General features: G+C 31.5%; 1 protein-coding gene and 1 non-coding gene across 2 annotated transcripts in view; one reads left to right on the top strand and one right to left on the bottom strand.

Annotated features, from left to right (window-relative positions):
• P5CR (pyrroline-5- carboxylate (P5C) reductase) overlaps window positions 1-3,497 on the bottom strand; it is a 7,428-nt gene extending 3,931 nt beyond the window's left edge. The window contains exons 1-3 of the mRNA XM_021427001.2: window positions 3,191-3,497; window positions 2,493-2,541; window positions 1,844-1,935 (exon numbers count right to left, since the gene is read on the bottom strand). Of these exons, the coding sequence (XP_021282676.1) occupies window positions 1,844-1,935; window positions 2,493-2,541; window positions 3,191-3,391 (342 nt within the window). The 5' untranslated portion in view covers window positions 3,392-3,497. The remainder of the gene's footprint in view (window positions 1-1,843; window positions 1,936-2,492; window positions 2,542-3,190) is intronic.
• An 8,333-nt stretch (window positions 3,498-11,830) lies between these two features.
• Window positions 11,831-11,928, top strand: LOC149527231 (small nucleolar RNA snoR8a). Its single transcript, XR_016351203.1, has one exon. It is a non-coding gene; the product is annotated as a small nucleolar RNA snoR8a (small nucleolar RNA).
• Window positions 11,929-18,142: the final 6,214 nt, after the last annotated feature.

Here is an 18,142-nt window from a genome sequence, read left to right as displayed (position 1 = left end):
AATGTTTTAAACCATTACTCCAGAATCAACAATCACGAAACCTGAATGCTCCCCGTTGAGTTCTTAATAATTCATAATATTTTGTTCGTATAAATGACAACAAATAGATCACTTTTTCCGATGTTTCAAAAGACTCCATTTCATTTTTTTTTCTGATGATGTTTTTGAAAAATGAATTCGATTAATTGATTCATAGCATCTGTTCTTCGATAGTATCTATCGATACTTTCAAGGTTAGAAGAAAAAAAGGAATCCCTCAATTTCCTTTTCCTGGATGACACAATCACAATATATATTTAATATTTATAATTTATATTTCTTTTATTTATTTTTTTCTGTCGACCAGATATCAAGCAAACCCTTTCTAGACTAGTTTAACCTTACTCTATTTATTTTAGTATTTCATCAAAGTTTGCAATTTTTTTATAAGTTCATCGCCTTGATTCTATTTTATCAAAAAGGATTACTTCTCTTTTTTTTTTGGTTGTCCATTACTTATTATATTATACTTTTATTTCAAATTTAAGCTCCCCAACAAAACCTGAGGTTTTAATCTGGTCAGGGATCGCACTAGAATTTGTTCTAACTTAAACTCCCAGTAGGCCTTAGCAAGATATTAGGGCTTTCTATCATTTAATCCGTTCATTCCTCAATTTGCTTTGTGGAAACACTCTGCATACTATTCAGCCACAACCAGCCTGCTCTTTTTAAACGGATCCTATCCATAAATCTTAAAGACTTGAACAAATATTCTCATCATAAAACCAATGTTTTAAACCATTACTCCAGAATCAACAATCACGAAACCTGAATGCTTAACTTTCCAAGAATATATGATAACAGGTAAGTTTATCCTTTGAAAAGGGTTTTCAGCTTGCACTGTATGACAAAGGATGCACCAAACTGCTAGACAGAAATAGCTCCACACGGAAATCTGCTGCTATTACCGATTCACTAAGAACAAAAAGCTGTAACAACTTTATGTTTTACTTTTTCTCTCTACTTACTTTTAATTAAGAACCTTAAAAGTTTAGAAAATAAAGATACTCAAGCAAACAAATTAAGATGAATAAATTAATAACTATGAACCACCAATAGTACTAATAGAGTGAATAAGAAAAAAAGGGCATATGTTTATGTGTTTGTTACCACCCTCAAAACTGCATCTTTTTTTTTTTTTAAACCAACTAAGACAGCCTAATTATCTTCCCTTATCCAATAAAACCCTAAAGTCAAAACCTTTTGTCCGCTATATCCCCAGATTTTCTAATTTTGAGGCAACACCACTTCTTGTTAAACATCAACTTCCAGGAGCTTAATATCTTATAGGAACGTCAACTGAATACCTCTTTGTAAATCCTTAGGTTCTTGAAAGAACTTGCAAAACTAAAGGTAATTTATTAATAATCAGACTCTACGAGTCTATTACAATTTTCCCATGCATGCTATTACACGTATAAAACCCATAAAATAAGAGGAAAAATTCTACTTATAATTAGATCCTAATCCATAAAGAGTTAATCCAATCTCTCAACAATTCCAAGGAACATTATGAAGGAAAAGAGAAAGAACTCAAAAGACATACACTCCAAATTGGCATTCTGCCACATTAGAATCTGCAATACTCTAACCTTGGTACTGTATTGGGTAACTTGCATCTCTCTCTTTTTCTTGTTTTTTCTTCCAATTTACAATGCCCTAAAAACTATTTATGCAATGAAAAGGGAATTCTCATAAATCATAATATTTGAATCTTCATGTGAATATCATGGTAATGCATGATTTATACCATCACCATATCTTTTAGGCTTTTGTATAAGGCAAATAGCTTAAAATCACATACTTGCAGATCCTTCAATTTTACTCCTGCAGCAATTGAAACCAAAAGCTTCTTCTTTGAAAGTAACGGCCTCAGCTGCAGGACCACATTTTTAACTGCAAACCACCAAAGTAGAGTTTAAGACTAAAAGCAAACGTTCAAAACTGAATCTGAAGATGTTCTGCCACCATATTTTCTTTCCTTTTTCTCTTATCTCTTTTTTCACGAAAATTTAGTATCATGACTGAATCAGTAAATGCAAACATTCAAAATCATAGTGTTCTAAGTGTGATGCCTTTACAAGAAATTAAGTGGTGTGTCTACAAAAGAGTTTGAGATCAAGACAACATAGACAAGTGACCATGTTTTACCACTATGGTTAAACAACTAAACTCCATTTTCTTTTCTATAATAAAATGAAAGAAACAGAGACAAGAGAGCTTCATCCGCAGTTGATTTTCTAAACTTTTTAAGAATTTGCAATCTCATAATATCCCCTGACATAGTTTTCAAAATACGCTTAAGGAGAAAAACATCTATCACAATGTTTCAGCATTTCATCAAAAAATTTTAAGAAAGAGTACCTATCGCCGGAACGGTACTGAAAGCTCTAGAGCTTCAAAAACAAAAAGGGAAGAGCAAGCAGGCAACGAAAGAGGAAGAAGAACATTACCTACTTGGGGTTTCACAGAGAAAATGACTACGTCACTGTCCTCCACAACCTGCTTTCATATATTCATAACTTGGATCACATTTCATTTTTAGGATTAAAGAAATAAAATTAGAAAAGCCATCAAGAGAAACCGCATTAAAACTTAAGAGAACATAGACCTTAAGGATGATAACTTCTATTATTTTCTTTCTTTAGTTAATTCTTTAGCAACCTATTTTCCCTCTTTCCTCCAAATTCCACACACAAACAAATATCAATGAAACTTGCTTGCTGGTTTTGCTGTTTGCTTTTCGCTTCATAAAAATTGCTATAACTTAAAGGCAAATTGTGAAAAATGCAAAATCATATACAACATGTGTTCTAACATGATTACTCTAAATTAAAGTAACATCATGTCTTTTGTTCCTAAAAAAAGTTACAATCTCAAACTTTTAAATTTTCAAAAAATTATTTCCTATTGCACCCAAGCATGCTTTGAGCATCAGAGTAAGCCAAATCCTCAAAAACACTTGCTTCTTTAGTTTTTTATTTTTAATTTTTACTAATATTTACTTTTTCTTTTTAACAATTTATTTATTACTTCACAGAAAATAACTAGTATTAAAAAAATTAAACCCAGTTTTTCCTTTTCCATTTTTCTAGAAGAAAAAAAAATGAAAATAGTAAATGAAAGGACATGAAGGGAGAGAGTATTATACATCGGAGTTGTGAGGAAGAAGAGAGACGCCGAATGATTGGAAGGCAATGCCACGGTTGGGATTGGAGTTGATTGCCGTAGAGATACGATTGGGAGGCAACACACCAGATTGCACCACACCTCTGGCTATGCTCTCTGCCATTTTCCCTGCTCCGATGAACCCTAGCTTGAAGCTTTCACTGTGTATAGGCGCTGCCTCCATGGCTACGGCGTCGTTCGCTGGAGCGGCAGCTGGGGTTGGCGCTCTTGTGTTTTGGACTTGGTAAACTAGGCTTACACCAGCCCTGATTTAATATGTTATGTAACTTTATTTTCTATCATTTGATTGAAATACTGATACTGTTCGCGGAGGGAACCACGGTGTTAAATAGTTGTAAAATGACATTAACACCCTCCCCTTAAACTCAAAATTTTCTCCCTATCACTCTACATCTACTTGACAGGAAAGGAATAAATGCTGCATTATTTTGTCACACGATAAGAGAAAATAAATAACTTGAACCGCACAATATTTTAGTTTTTAAGTTCCAAAACATGTGAAAAGTATTGTTTAAAAATTTTAAATAAATTTTTATTATTTTATTATGTTTAGTTAAATTTATATATTTTTATTTTAATTAAATAAAATTTTATAATTAATAATTTAAGTTAAAATATTATTTATCATTTTATATCTACATAGTATTGACGTAAATGGGAAAAAATATTATCTTCATCTATTATGATATATCAGCATAACAAGTTAGTCTCATGTAGAATTTTAATTAACAACAATTAGTAAATCATTAATTATAATGACTTATTTAACTTAAAATAAAGATAAAATTTAATTAATCATAATAAAAAATAAAATTTATTTAAATTCTTTTAAATAATTCAAGAGTTTTTTTAGGTATTATATCAATGTAAAATTGTTAATTAATCAATCCCAATATTAGCCTTTGAGGATCTTCGACTCCAATTAAAAATATAAGTTGAAAAGTTATTCTAATGTAAACTCTCAAATAACCTCTAAAGCGTGTTTATAATTTAATATTATGTAGGTGAACACAATAATATTGGGTGTCAAAGTTGTAAATTGAGCATAAGGTGAAACTATATTTTCTTTTAAAAGTATCATTTGGTCTGTATTGATTCTTTGTTAGACCATAATCTATGCCCATCTTATAACGTAAACCATTCTGAATAGAATTTTTCAAATCTTTACAACTCTTGATGTTAAGATGTTGAACATGATATGCCAACAAATTATGTCCATGAAAATCATTTGTAAATTGAAAAAACAATTGATATTCTAATATTAGTGTTTAAGATTCGAAATATATGAAGTATTGTAATACGAATTTAAGTTAAAGAGACTTACAACTTCATGGTAACTATCAAGTGCACCATTTGAATAAATTTGCATATTTACATATCACAATCATGGCTGGAAATATTATAAAATGTATGAAATAAAAATGCAATGCTACAATCAACTTTCTTCACAAAGCCTCAAAATCAAATAAATGATCATTTTAACAATTTTGAAATTCAAAAAAGATTATTTTTTTGATGCAGTGATGGTGTATAATTTTATACACTGTCAAATCACAAAAAAATGTTATGAGGTAAAATTAAAAGTATTCTAAGATAAAAATTTTAAAAAAATTATTTTCTTCCTATGCTTTTCTCTTTAACTGTCTTCATCTTCGCTTGCTACTCATTGAGAGACAATGGAAGTGTGAAAAGAGGAAGCTCAAACGGTGGAAATACAATAAGCTTTCAAGTTATAGGTAAGGATCAAAGTAAGGAAAAGGTAATAGGCTCTATGAAGCTTAGAAATTACCAAGCAAGTGCTTTTATTCAGACAGAAAGGGTGCAAATTTGGGGCAAGAAGAAGAAGACTCAAAAAATACTATCTTAGAGTTGTATGGAGATGCTTAACGAAGCAATACTTTAGAAGGAAAAATGTGGCTTAATCCGAGCTTGAAGGGAACATATAGATGTGGTAATCTGATGGGAAGATTAATAAAAAAAAAACAAAGAACAGGGCTTCAAAAGAAGGAAGAATGTAGTGTGGCGGGTCTATCATCAAATAATGTGTGTATGGTAAGTGGAAATGGTTTGGAGAAAAAAGCAAGTGCTACATAAAAAGAAGGAATAGAATGAGACATGGAATAAGGAAGTCTATTGTAGAAAGGAAGGAGATTCCTTAAGATTCCAAAGAGTCTTTGATAATAGGCAATGATTCAAATTAGAAAAGTGAGGGAAGGTCACAAGAGGTTCAGTTTGTTTAGGATTTAAGTAGCTAACTGGAATGGAATTTTAGAAAAATAAAGAGATAATGGTAGAGATATTTTCAACACTCAATAATGAGGAGATCAAGATAGTAAAGAACAGAGGTTGATGTATAATTGAAGTTAGGTATGATGAGTTTTGTCTGTTTTCTTGTGATTATTATTCCATGGAATAACAAGGGCTTAAGAAAGTACAAGACAAAAAAGGCGTCAAGGAGGATTATTAATAAATAATGTCTAGATATGTTATTCAGTTAAGAAACAAAATCCAAAAAGGAGAAAAAAAATCTATGGGAGATTGTGGAGAAGGAAAAAAACAATGAGAAAATCAGTCAATGTAGAGAGGCGATCAGGTGGTTTGATCACCATTTGAAGGGAAGAGTTTTTTGAATTAATTGAGCATAGGGAGAGTAAACACTATTGTATGTTTATTGGAAAAATTAAAAAAATTCAGAAGATGTATAGTTTCATCAATGTGTAAGCCCCCAATGATAAAAAGGCTAAGAGGTCTTTATGGGAAGAATTGATTATGGTTGCAAAGGAAAATGAGGTGTTTTGGTGTGTTGGAGGAGATTTCAATACAGTTGAGTAGAAGCATGAAAAAACAAGGAAAGGTGATGTAGGTAGATCATCTACTGCTTTAAAAGAGTTTATTAAAGGAATGGCATATGTTGACCTTCCACTATTATGAGATAAATGCGCATTAAGTGATTATAGGGATGGTTGTATTTTCAGTAGACTAGACCAATTTTTCTTGGATACGAAATGGTTACAACTAGAGGTAGGACTGATTCAATAATGCTTGCCAAGGTTTTTGTTTGATCACAACCTAGTGATATTGAAGTCAAACAATGAGAATTGGGGCTCTAAACTATTTAAATTGTTCAACCACTAGCTAGATGAAAAACGCTTTCAAGTAATGGTTTTTGATTATTGAGAAAAGAATAAAAACTCAAGCTCACATGACGAAAATTTATGGAGGAAACTTAGGGGCATGCAAGTTGCCATTAAACATTAGAAATATGGTTATGGGATGCATGCAAAAAACAATATAGTGTTTGGAAGAGGAACTTAAGGATTGATACACACTTTGTCAAGAAAATGGAGCAGACGAAGGAAAAAACAAAGAGTTGATGTTAAAAAAGGCAGAATTGTGGGTTTTCTACAAGAAAAGAGAAAGAGAATGGGCTTAAAAGTCAATGAAAAAATGGGTGAACAATGGTGATAGAAACACAGTATTTTCATGCTTTGGATTCATTGAGGAGGAGAATGAACTACATTGAATGCATTAAAGGAGTGAATGGGATCATTGAGGAGATTAAAGAAGAGGTGGCATGTCACTTTGAAAACCTATATAGAGAAAAAGAGATCCATGGGTTAGTGAATTTTGGCAGACATCTAGCAAAACTCAAAGCTGAATCGATCACCTTCTGAGAAAGACTTTTTGAGGAAAAAGAAATATGGAGCACCATTCAAGGATGTAAAGGGAACAAAGCCTCAAGACTAGACAGAAACAACCTTAATTTTTTTAAGGATCAATAGTCGATCATTAAAAAGGATGTAATAGGGTTCATGGAGAATTTTCACATGGATGGATAGTTCAAGCATGGTGTCAACTCATCTTTTATTGATTTAATTCCCAAGGTTTTGAATCCATCCAGTTTAAGTGAATTTGACTAATAAGTTTGGTGGGAAGTCTTTACAAAATCGTCGCTAGAACTTTGGTGAATAGATTAAGAGTAATGATAGGTGAATTAATTAGGATAAATTAATTCACATTCAAAAAGGAGAGGTAGCTTATGGACTATGTACTTATAATGAACCGGATTGTAGATTAGATTAAAAAAAAAGCTGTGGGAAAGTTTTTCTCTAAGTTGATTTCAAAAAGGCTTATGACAATGTATATTAGAATTTTCTCTTTCTTACTATACGCAAGATAGGTTTTGGAGAAAGATGGATAAGATGGGTCAAATAATGTATTTCTACTACTTCTATTTTAACATTGGTTAACGAATCTTCTACAAGGTCGTTCATAATGGAAAAAGGACTTCACTATCCTCATTTTTGTTTAATATTGTGGCGGAAGCGTTAAGTTCTATGTTGTATAAAGCGAAAAGTTGGGAATTAGTAAAGATATGAAGATTAGGCGTAATGAATTGTCATTATCACACTTGTAATATGTCGATGGCACAATCCTTTTTTGTGAACTAGAACTTGAAAAATTTTAATGGTTAAAAGAATTTTGAGTTGTTTCCAAAGTATCTTGGGCCTGAAAATCAATTTTCTCAAGAGTAATCTTTTCGATGTTGGGGTTGATTAGATGGTTTTGGACTCATAGGCAAGGAAGATAAGATGTTAAGTTAGGATGTTGCCTTCTATCTATCTTAGGTTCCCATTAAGAGTCAAACATAATTCTACCAAATTCTAAGTAGAGAGCGAGTGGGATCAAAATTAATGAGGTGGAAGACTAAAATGTTTTCTCAAGGAGGTCAAGTTACTTTGATCAAGTTAGTGTTGGCGAGCTTGCCAATCTTCCACATGTCACTCTTCCCTTTATCGTGTAGGGTTAAAAATGAGTTGAAAAAAAATGCAAATGTGGTTCTTATGGGGGTACAAAAATGAAAAAAAAAAGGGTACATTATGTGAAATGGGATAACGTGAGTAATTTTAAGGATTATGGAAGTAAAGCTATCATTGACTTGGAGGTGCAAAATTATGCCTTGCTCAATAAGTGGATTTAGCACTATGGTAGGAAGAAAGATAGTTTATGAGGAAAGGTGGTGGTGGAAAAAAAGGGCAATGATCCTACCTTGTTATTACCAAACTTGAGTGAAAATAGAAGAGTGTCTACCTTTCAAAAAAAAAAATTACCAACCCTTTTTCCCTTACCAATAAAATTTCTTAAAAGTGTCATTTAATCTTAGTTTTGCAATGGGCAATGGTAAAAACCTTCAATTTTGGATTGATAATTGGATTGATGGCATTTCCTTGGTGCACATCATTCCTAGGATGTTCACTCAAGTTGTCAACAAAATTGGCAGAGTTGTGGAGTATGGATATTGGAATGGAAAGAATTGGAAATGGTAGATTAGGTTGAGAACAAACATTTTGACTGGGGAAAAATTGAATAAGAACATCTGAACTTTATCTTAGAAGAATGTTGAGTAGAGAGCTTAAAGATGATATGGTGTGGAAGGGCAAAGCTGATAGTACCTACATAGCAAAATCATTTAGCATACTAGTCCTTGCTCCCAAGGAAAGAATTGATAAAATGTGGAAAATAGTATGGGCTGGAATTGCTCCTTGTGAGTTGAAACACTCGTATGGCAACTTATGCACAAAAAACTTATAATTAAAGATGAGTTCTCCAAAAGAGGTATATTTCAAACTAATTCTCTTAATTGGTAGACATTTATTTGTGAAATGTGGTGAAACTTGAAAAGTATGGGTAGGTGGTGCAAGACCTTTAGTTACGAATGGGTTTCCCTAAATATTATAAAGACTTTTTTTAAAGCTTGGAACAAATACTACTTGGGGAAAAGGAATATTCGAATTTGGAAGAAGGGTTTTTTTACTATAGTGTGGACTATTTGGAAAAGTAAAATGAAGTCATTTTTAATGGAAAAAAATGGGATGTGAAGTTGTGTTTAGAGTTGACCAAAATTAGGGTTGCATCATGGGTGAAGGCAAAGTGGCTGGAGAGTACTTTTCATTTCTTGATACCTACAAATAACCTTTAATCTGTATTCAAGATAATAAAAAGGTAAAAGATAGGCTTGGCATAACATGGGAACCACCAAAATAGGTGAACTAAAATTTAATGTTGATAGGGCAGCATGGGGGTACCTTAGACTTGCTGAAATTGGAGGAATATTGCGAAATAGTAGAGGGAAGTGCCGATTACCTTTTCCAAGCCATTAAGTACAACTCACTCAAACCTCATTGAAGTTTTAGCAGTGCAAAAAGCTCTTATTATTTTTGTTGCATCTTGATGGAAAGAAAGATATAAACTTATCATTGAAAGTGACTTTAGTAATATGATCAAATGGGTTACTGTTCCAACTAAGGCACCCTGGAGGATGAAGAAGTGGATATTACAAATTGAGAAGATTAAAGCGAAGCTGCGACATTGGGAGATTAGTCATACCAAGAGAAAAGCAAACCAAAGAGTTGATAGCCTTGCAAATGTGGTATTCAACTGCAAAGTGTGGATATCAGAGCTTTTCATAATGATTTAAACAATTAATATTGAAACAGAAGAAGGTGGGATTATGTTTTGTGTCTGGGTGTTCTTTCTTTTTAAAGTTACTGTTTTCACCTTCTACCTTTTGTCGTTGCTTGATGAATTACTCTGTGTTTGAGCAAGGGATTTACAAAAATAGCTGTTATGCTATGATGTATGATTTTCTCTGTTGGAAGATGTTGTTTTAGATAAGTGACTTGGAGCTCTAGCTTTTTGTGGCTATGTCATGGACGATTTTTGTAAGTGGTAGCCTCAGTTGTTTGTTGCAAAGTGTTATTTTTGTGGATTTTTGTTGGGTATATGTATGGTTAAAAAGGGCAGATGGGGACGTGGTGGAAAAATGGATTGATAGTTTAATTAAAATCTTTTTGTGTAGTTATGCTCTTTTTGTTTTGCTTATAACCTTTTAGAGCTATGTAAAGGTGTGTAAGTTCTACTCTAGGGCTCTTGGTTGTTTTTGTTCATATTCATGGGAGGGGTTTTATGATGATAGAAAGATAAAAGGAACAAAAAAGGGATTTTTTTTATTTGTATTGTGAAAGATTGTCAAACAACTTATCTAAAAATAAGATCTTTTTTTGATGTACTTCTTATGGTAGGAAATAGTTAAATTCCCTATACTTTTATGAATGCAAACTAATGACTTTAAAAAAAATGCTTTTCTCTCTAACCTTTCTACTAAAGGGATTATAATTCTTTTCTCATGGCCATTGGCTATCCTTCTCTCTCTCTTTCCTTCTCTTCTTCCCAAGAAAGTTCTCATCCATAAGGGCCTTAGTCAACAAACACAAAAGCCACCCAAAACTCAATGTCACATAAAATAGCAAAGAAAACAATTTACAACTCTAGTTTTGAGAACTACATTCAACAAAATCACTGTCAATTGTAAAGTAATAAACAAGTAAGCAATTCCGTTTCATTACAAATTCAATATTCAAACTTGATGAAACCAATGTGCATTTACATAAAATAATTGATTGAGATAAAAAGAAAGGTAATATTGAGCAAGTAATTTACAACTTATCAAGCCAATTAAATGGGAAAAACTAAAAAAATTTCATTGATATAAAAAACTTATCTTTGTTTAAGATTCATCATTATAAAAAGCTACCGTTGGTAGGAAATGTGGGAAGAAAAGAGGGAGAGAAAGTGCTAATGGCAATGTGGGAAGAAATATATCCCTTTAACAGAAGGGTAAGAAAGAAAGCATGGGAAGATGAAAAAAGGTTACAAATTGTTTTCCCCCTTTAACTTCATGAACATGTGCTTTCACCTCTTTAACAATTACCAAAAATTAATACATTCATCTATAAGAACCTATATAACACCAAAACTAAAATGGTCAAAAGACTTATTCAGTCCTTGTACTCTTCAATTTTGTTCAATTTAAACCCTATATTCAAAATCGAAGCAATTTAGTCTCTTAATTTTGAAAATTACGTCAATTTAGTCCTTCCCCTTAATGGCATCTAATTTTCCATTAAAAGATGACATCAGTGTTGACGTTAGTGAAGATGCCAGTGCTGACGTGTCACATTTTGATGATGTGGCATTACAATGATGATGTAGCATGTCACATGGCACTATATGATGATGTGGTACTAACATGCTTACATGTTAGTGCTACGTGACAGATAAAAAAAATTTCTAAAAAAAAAATTTTGTCACGTTATAGGGACTAAATTAAACAAATACATATAGTACAAAGACTAAATTGAACAAAATTGAGATGTTGAGGGATTAAATTAAAAAAAAATTAAAAAATACAAATCTTTAAGTAGATTATTAAGTGTAAAAGATTTATAGTGTTAAAAAATATAAATATTTTCTTACTTGATTATTTGATTCTAAAATATGTAAATTAATTTATCTGTTTTACAAAAATTAAGTTTGAATTCTCCTTTTATAAAAAATATTTTGAAAAATTTCATACTTGAAATCAAATTTAGATGAATAATTTGTATTACGTTAAAGTAAAATAATATAAATGACTAAATAAATTCTTTTTTTCTTTTATTTACAATAGTATAAAAATTTGAAATTTTTTTAACTTAAGCTAAAATCAAATTAGTAAAATATGTTGATTTAGGTTTTTCTTTTTAAAAATGAGGAACAAAGATATGGAGTTAACGATGATTATAAAAATAATTTCTTGTTCTGACTTGCCTAGTTTGGACATGACAAACCTTTTATTACAACCATAAAATCTGAGCTCCACTTTTTTAATTTTTTATTTATTTTTTATATTTTATTTTGTTTAATATTTCAAGTTATATTTTTTAAGTTAAAATTTTATAAATTAATAATTGTATTTATGGTTGATAAAGTTAAATATAATTGTAAATATTTGTAGCATTTTATTTTATTAATGATTTTTTTAGATCCAAATTAATAATTTAAATTTAAATTTAGCAAAATTAGATTGTGGTATTTGAATTTAAATAAAATTGTTTTATAAGAAATTTTGAGTAAATTTGAATAAAAGGTAAATTGGGTAAAAGTTGAATAATTTCAAAAGAATGTGTACTTGTAAATTGTGAAAGTTGTAAATAAATCAACATATTTAGTCATTTTATATTATTTTATTTTAACGTAATGTAAGTTATTTATCTAAATTTAACTTTCGGTATGAAATTTTTTTAAATTTTTTTTATAGAGGGAGAATTCAAACTTAATTTTTATTAAAAAGATAAATTTATTTACATATTTTAGACTCAAATAATCAAGTAAGAAAATATTTATATATATTTTTTAATACCATAAATCTTTTACACTTAAATATTTAGCTTATTAATAAAGATATCAATAATCTACTTAAAGATTTATAATTTTTAAATTTTTTTCAATTTAGTCCCCCAACATCTCAATTTTGTTCAATTTAGTCCTTGTATTATATATTTTAATTATATTTAGTCCCTACGATGTGGCAGATTTTTTTTTGAAATTTTTTTTTATTTGTCATGTGGCACTTACATGCTGACATGTCAATGCCACATCAGCACTATCGCATCATCGTGTAGTGCCACGTGGCATTGCCACATTATCACTCGATGCCACGTGGCACGCCACATCATCAAAATGTGACACATAGCACTAATGTCGTTACTAACGTCATCTTTTAATAGCAAAATTAGATGCCATTTGGGGGAAGGGACTAAATTGACGCAATTCTTAAAAATGGATTAAATTATTTTGATTTTGAATACAGAGACTACATTGAACAAAATTGAAGAGTACAGGGACTGGATAGGTCTTTTGACCAAACTAAAATCATTTAGCTCTTGCATGCTTTCTTGCATTGATATCAGCTCACTGCAACATTCAACAATGGCCAAGAATGTGTTATGGGTCCAGACATGCAATGTAACACCTTGAGTTACCACACATTTACTTTGGTATTTGGGATGCCAACCTTTTGTCCACTTTTCCACATGAATAAACCAATTATTTAACCAATCCTAATATTTAATCTTTAGTGTTTCATATAACTCTTTGTCTTCAAATGATAATAAGAATTGTTTGGATGATAAGCATCTCACTACCAGCCCTAATATCCCTTCCACTTTAAATAGCTTATTAATGCCTAAGGTGTCTGTTGCATATTCAATTGTTGCAAATATTGATATTTTCAACCAGTGGAAATATTCTAAGATAAACTTATTTTCGCTTTTTTGAAAGAATGAACTTTTATTGTCATTTCCAAAGCTAGTATGCCACTCCAAGTCTTGAACCGAATTAGTTAAAGACTTTTAGTGCCATAAGAAGTCTAGCTTTGAAGCTTGAGGCCTTATACAATTGCAACAATCACTAGCTGCTCAAAAAGCATTCAGCAGCACAAACAAAAAGAAAAAGAATATACCCTAAATTTGTTAACAGCTTCACTACCTAGCCCATACAAAAGTCACTTGAACAATGTTCTTAAAAGTGTAGCCCAATCAAGACAACAACAGTAAACCCATACAAACAACAAAGCCCTTGTTATGAAAACAAAAATAGCCCCACACTACAAGAACCATCGTACACACACCCCCATCGAAAGAAAGACTTAATTTGCATCCAAGCATTCAAAAAACCCCTCCACATAGAGACAAACACACAATGAGTGCTACACTTGTTTGAATGCACTCTAGGCTCCAACCTATTGAAAAAGTTGTCTTTGAGAGATTGTCATCACAAGAAACATAAAGAGCTTTGCCCAAAGAAATCCTCCACAAACCAAAACAATAGTTAGAACCATAAACAAAAAATTTGCAGCTCTGTACCATCCCTAAAGTAACAACAACCACCATCCTATCCAGTGATGTCTTGCATTAGTGCCATAGTAATACAACTTCGTTAAATTGATTTATTTAAGGAAAACTTTGAAAATTTGAGAAAATTAATTAATAGTTTAAGTTGCTAAGAGTAAGTGGCTTTCTACTACTTTAGTTTTCTCTAACTTAAATATATATTTTTTCACAATTCTTTTAATATAATTTTTTGATACTACACATTTGTTGTTAAAATTATGAACAAGTCAATGAAATAGCATGAACAGATAAAAGGGGACAAACTTGATGTAGTCAAATGAGGTCATGGTGATGTAGCTACCCTTGGAAAGCTAGTTTCCTTATGGTCTGTGTTGAGTGGCTGTTGATTGATTTTAAGTCCACGATTTTTGCAACTCTTTTACTTGTCCTGTTCTCTTCCATCTCTCCAAATTATTTAGACAAGAAACTAGGTTTTATTGGTGTTTATATGTGGGTTAAAAAATGGTTAATTCAGATAAAAAGTTTGTAAAATACATTAGGGCAATGGAAAGTAACTCAAAGCTCTACAAGAAGCAAATTTCAATATGGATATGTGTTAGTATGAACACTACAAGTCAATAATTGGTTGTATGGAAACTACAATTCAAGATATTCATTTATGACATTACTATTTAAGCTTATATAGAAAAAGTCCAAGGAACTATATATGCCTTGCAAAGGAATTGTATAAGGATACAATTATGAGATCCTTATGCATCAAAGCGTTGCTCTTAAAGAGTTCTTAATCATTGTATTATCAAGACAGGGCATCATTAATGCTCAAAGATTGCCATGTGCTACGTTTCTTACTTAAAAAGTAAGCATCCAATCTTATGAAGTATAAGGATACTTGGAACTAGCATGTGCATACTTGCCTTGTAGAGCAAGTTCACTAAACATGACCTGACATGAGAAGTGCATTTGGTATCTATCTCTAATGTCTATAAAATACTTTTCCTATGTCAATCGTATAAGTACTCCTTGAACTGAAGATGCCAGGTGTTCTTATATGTGGAGTGCTATTATTTATTTTGTCCTTACAAGTCCTACCAAAGATGCCAAAACAAGATGTTATTGGATATAACATGAAGTATGTGAAGGCAAATAAGTGATCAAGCGAGGAATCATCACCTTTAGTGATTTAGTGGACATATCCTAATTGTTATTGGCTGATATTAGCTTATTGAAGTCTTTGGTCAAGACAACATAGAGATTATGAAAAGAGTTTTATAAGTCTCTATAAAGATAAGATCTAATTGCAAGAACAACTATAGAGATCAATAAAAGTAAATATTACACAATATTTTTATCATTTTTGGGATATATGATAAAGGAATGAATTACACCGATAGACTACACACTGGAAGGTTGTCAAAGAACCTTTAACTCTCATAACAATTGGGTGGTCATAATGCATTACTAGATGCTAATCTTGGTCTATGGACTTGAATTAATTAATTAAGAATTGATCATGAATATGATTCATTTAAATCTGTTAGGAATAAAAGTTAGGAACTTAATGGGTCATACACAATAAGTTACATTATGGATAAAATTAGGAGTATGATGATTTAAGTTGAACTTATATCATACATTAAGTTTTTATCCTTTAAGGGCTTAATTAAAATTAGTTTAATTAAACATAGGGTCAATGTTATAAATAGTTATAATATTGAGACCTTATTCATGAAAGAGAAGTTAATTTTAATCTAGGAATAAAAGTTATTTTTCAACTAACTTTACACAAGTGATTGGAAAAGTGTTATTAGACAACACATAACCTTGAAGCACTTTCTAGCTGTTTATTGAGAAAATTTTTAGAGGTGAAATTCTCTTTGTGGTATTCAGTCAATAGAGAGTGAGGTGTGAAGAGCATAAGTTGTTGTCCACTTTGTTAACACAAAAACATAATAGAAAAGCTCTCTCTTTGGTGATGGCTCAATTGCAATCGTATGTACAACTATCAAAGGCCAAACATTTAAGTGGCTTGGGTTTTTTCATTTCTTTGTGGTGTGCCATGGTTTTACAAGAAAGAAGAGAGTGCCATTGTGATTAGCACATCACTTGGAAAGGTAATAAAATTTTTAGATTACTCCTCTTAATGTTATGATTGTATTAGAACACCAAGTTGATCCATGGACCATGGCATGAGCATTTTATGTTTATTTTAACTTTATTTATTTTGATGCGTATGTATGATTCGATCAATACTCTTTCATGTTGTTTCTAAGAATATGCTTGCAAAAGAGGGTGTTCAAAAATCCTTGGAACTGTCATAACTGTTACAAGCTTGAATTGAGATTGAAAAAATACAAATTTATGAGATATCCTAAAAAATCACACGGATATTACTTCTATAATTTCATCAAGAAAAAAGTGTTTGTCTTGAGGCATGTCATTTTCCTTGAGAAAGAGATATCAATTGAAAGGATTAGTTGAAGCAAGATAGTACTCGAAGAGGTTCAAAACTCATAAATTGACATTCTTACAGAACCAAAGCCTAAAGTTGTGACATTTGATGTACAAGTACAACCACATGCTCAAAAGGCACAACTAGTTAAAAGATCTGGTAGGATACATCGATTTTCAAAGAGATATGGATTTTTTTAGGATAAGGACGTGTTGCTCATAAATAATGACCTTACAACTTATGAGGAAACAATGTTGGACATCAATTTTGAAAAATAGCTAGAAGCCATGAGATTTGAAATAAATGCTATGGATACTGACCAAGTGTGGACTTTGGTGGATCTACCTAAAAGGATAAAGCCCATTAGGTGTAAATGGGCTTTGAAGAGAAAGACCAACATGGATGACAAGGTACAAACCTTTAAAGCTAAACTGGTGGCAAAGGGTTACAAACAAGAACAAGTTGTTGACTTTAAGGAAACTTTTTCACCAGTAGCAATGCTTAAATCCATTTAGATTTTGCTTGCGATTACTACATACCATGATTATAAGATATGGAAAATGGATGAGAAGGTTGCATTCCTCAATGACAATTTGCAAGAAGAAACGTATATAAAACAACATGATGGGTTCACATCCAAGGGACATGCCAACAAGGTATGTAAGCTTCAAAAGTCTATTTATAGGCTTAAGTAAGCTTCTCAAAGTTAGAACACCCATTTTGATAAAGCTATCAAAGGGTTTGACTTCATCAAGAATGACGATGAATCATGTGTCTATAAAAAAATCAGTAAGATCATCATTGTTTTCCTAGTGCTTAATGTTGATGACATATTGCTTATAAGTTATGAGTTTCCTTTGCTACAATTAACTAAGAGTTGGTTGTCCAAAACAATTCTCCATGAAGGACTTAGGAGAAATGACCTACATTTTAGGGATAATGATTTATAAAGATAGATTTAAGAGGTTGCTTAGTCTCTCCCAATCCACGTTCATAGACAAGGTGCTAAAGAAGTTTAGCATAAAGGAGTCCAAAAAGGGACACTTGTCTATGTCGCAAGGCATCTATCTCTCCAAGGACATATATCTAAATCAAGAAGAGAGAGACCACATGGATAAAATCTCGTATGTTTTGGTAATAGAATCTATCATGTATCAATGCTTTGAACTATACCAAATGTATCTTATGCTCTGAGCGTCATGAACAAATACCAAGCCAATTTTGGTGAGTGTCACTAAATAGTTGTGAAAAATATCCTAAAATAGTTACAAAGAACTAACAATGTATTTCTCGTTTATGGAGGGTTAAGCTTCAAATTAAGGGTTATGCGAATGTAAGTTTTCAAACTAACAAATATGATTGCAAGTCGCAAAATGGCTATGTATTCAATCTCAATGGAGATACAATTAGTTGGAAATGTTCCAAACAAAGGATGATTGCAGATTTTACAACTAAGGTTAAATACATTTATGCATCTGAGGCGATGAAAGAGGTTATTTGGATCAAAAGGTTCATTACTGAATTAGGTATGGTTCTTAACATTGTTGATCTAATACCTTTGTATTGCGATAATAATAGAGCCATTATGCAAACAAAAGAACCAAGGTCTCATAAAAAATCCAAACATGTATTGTAGTGATACCAGGTGATCAAAGAAATTATTAGGAGAGTAGACATTTGCATAGAGGGTGTACCCATTGAGGACAATCTTGTTGATCCTCTAACTTAAGCA

Source organism: Theobroma umbraticum, unplaced genomic scaffold (genome assembly GCF_002168275.2).
Source record: "Theobroma umbraticum cultivar Fairchild unplaced genomic scaffold, ASM216827v3 scaffold_147.0, whole genome shotgun sequence".
Lineage (NCBI taxonomy): Eukaryota > Viridiplantae > Streptophyta > Magnoliopsida > Malvales > Malvaceae > Theobroma > Theobroma umbraticum.
This window is presented reverse-complemented; position numbering and strand designations above follow the sequence as displayed.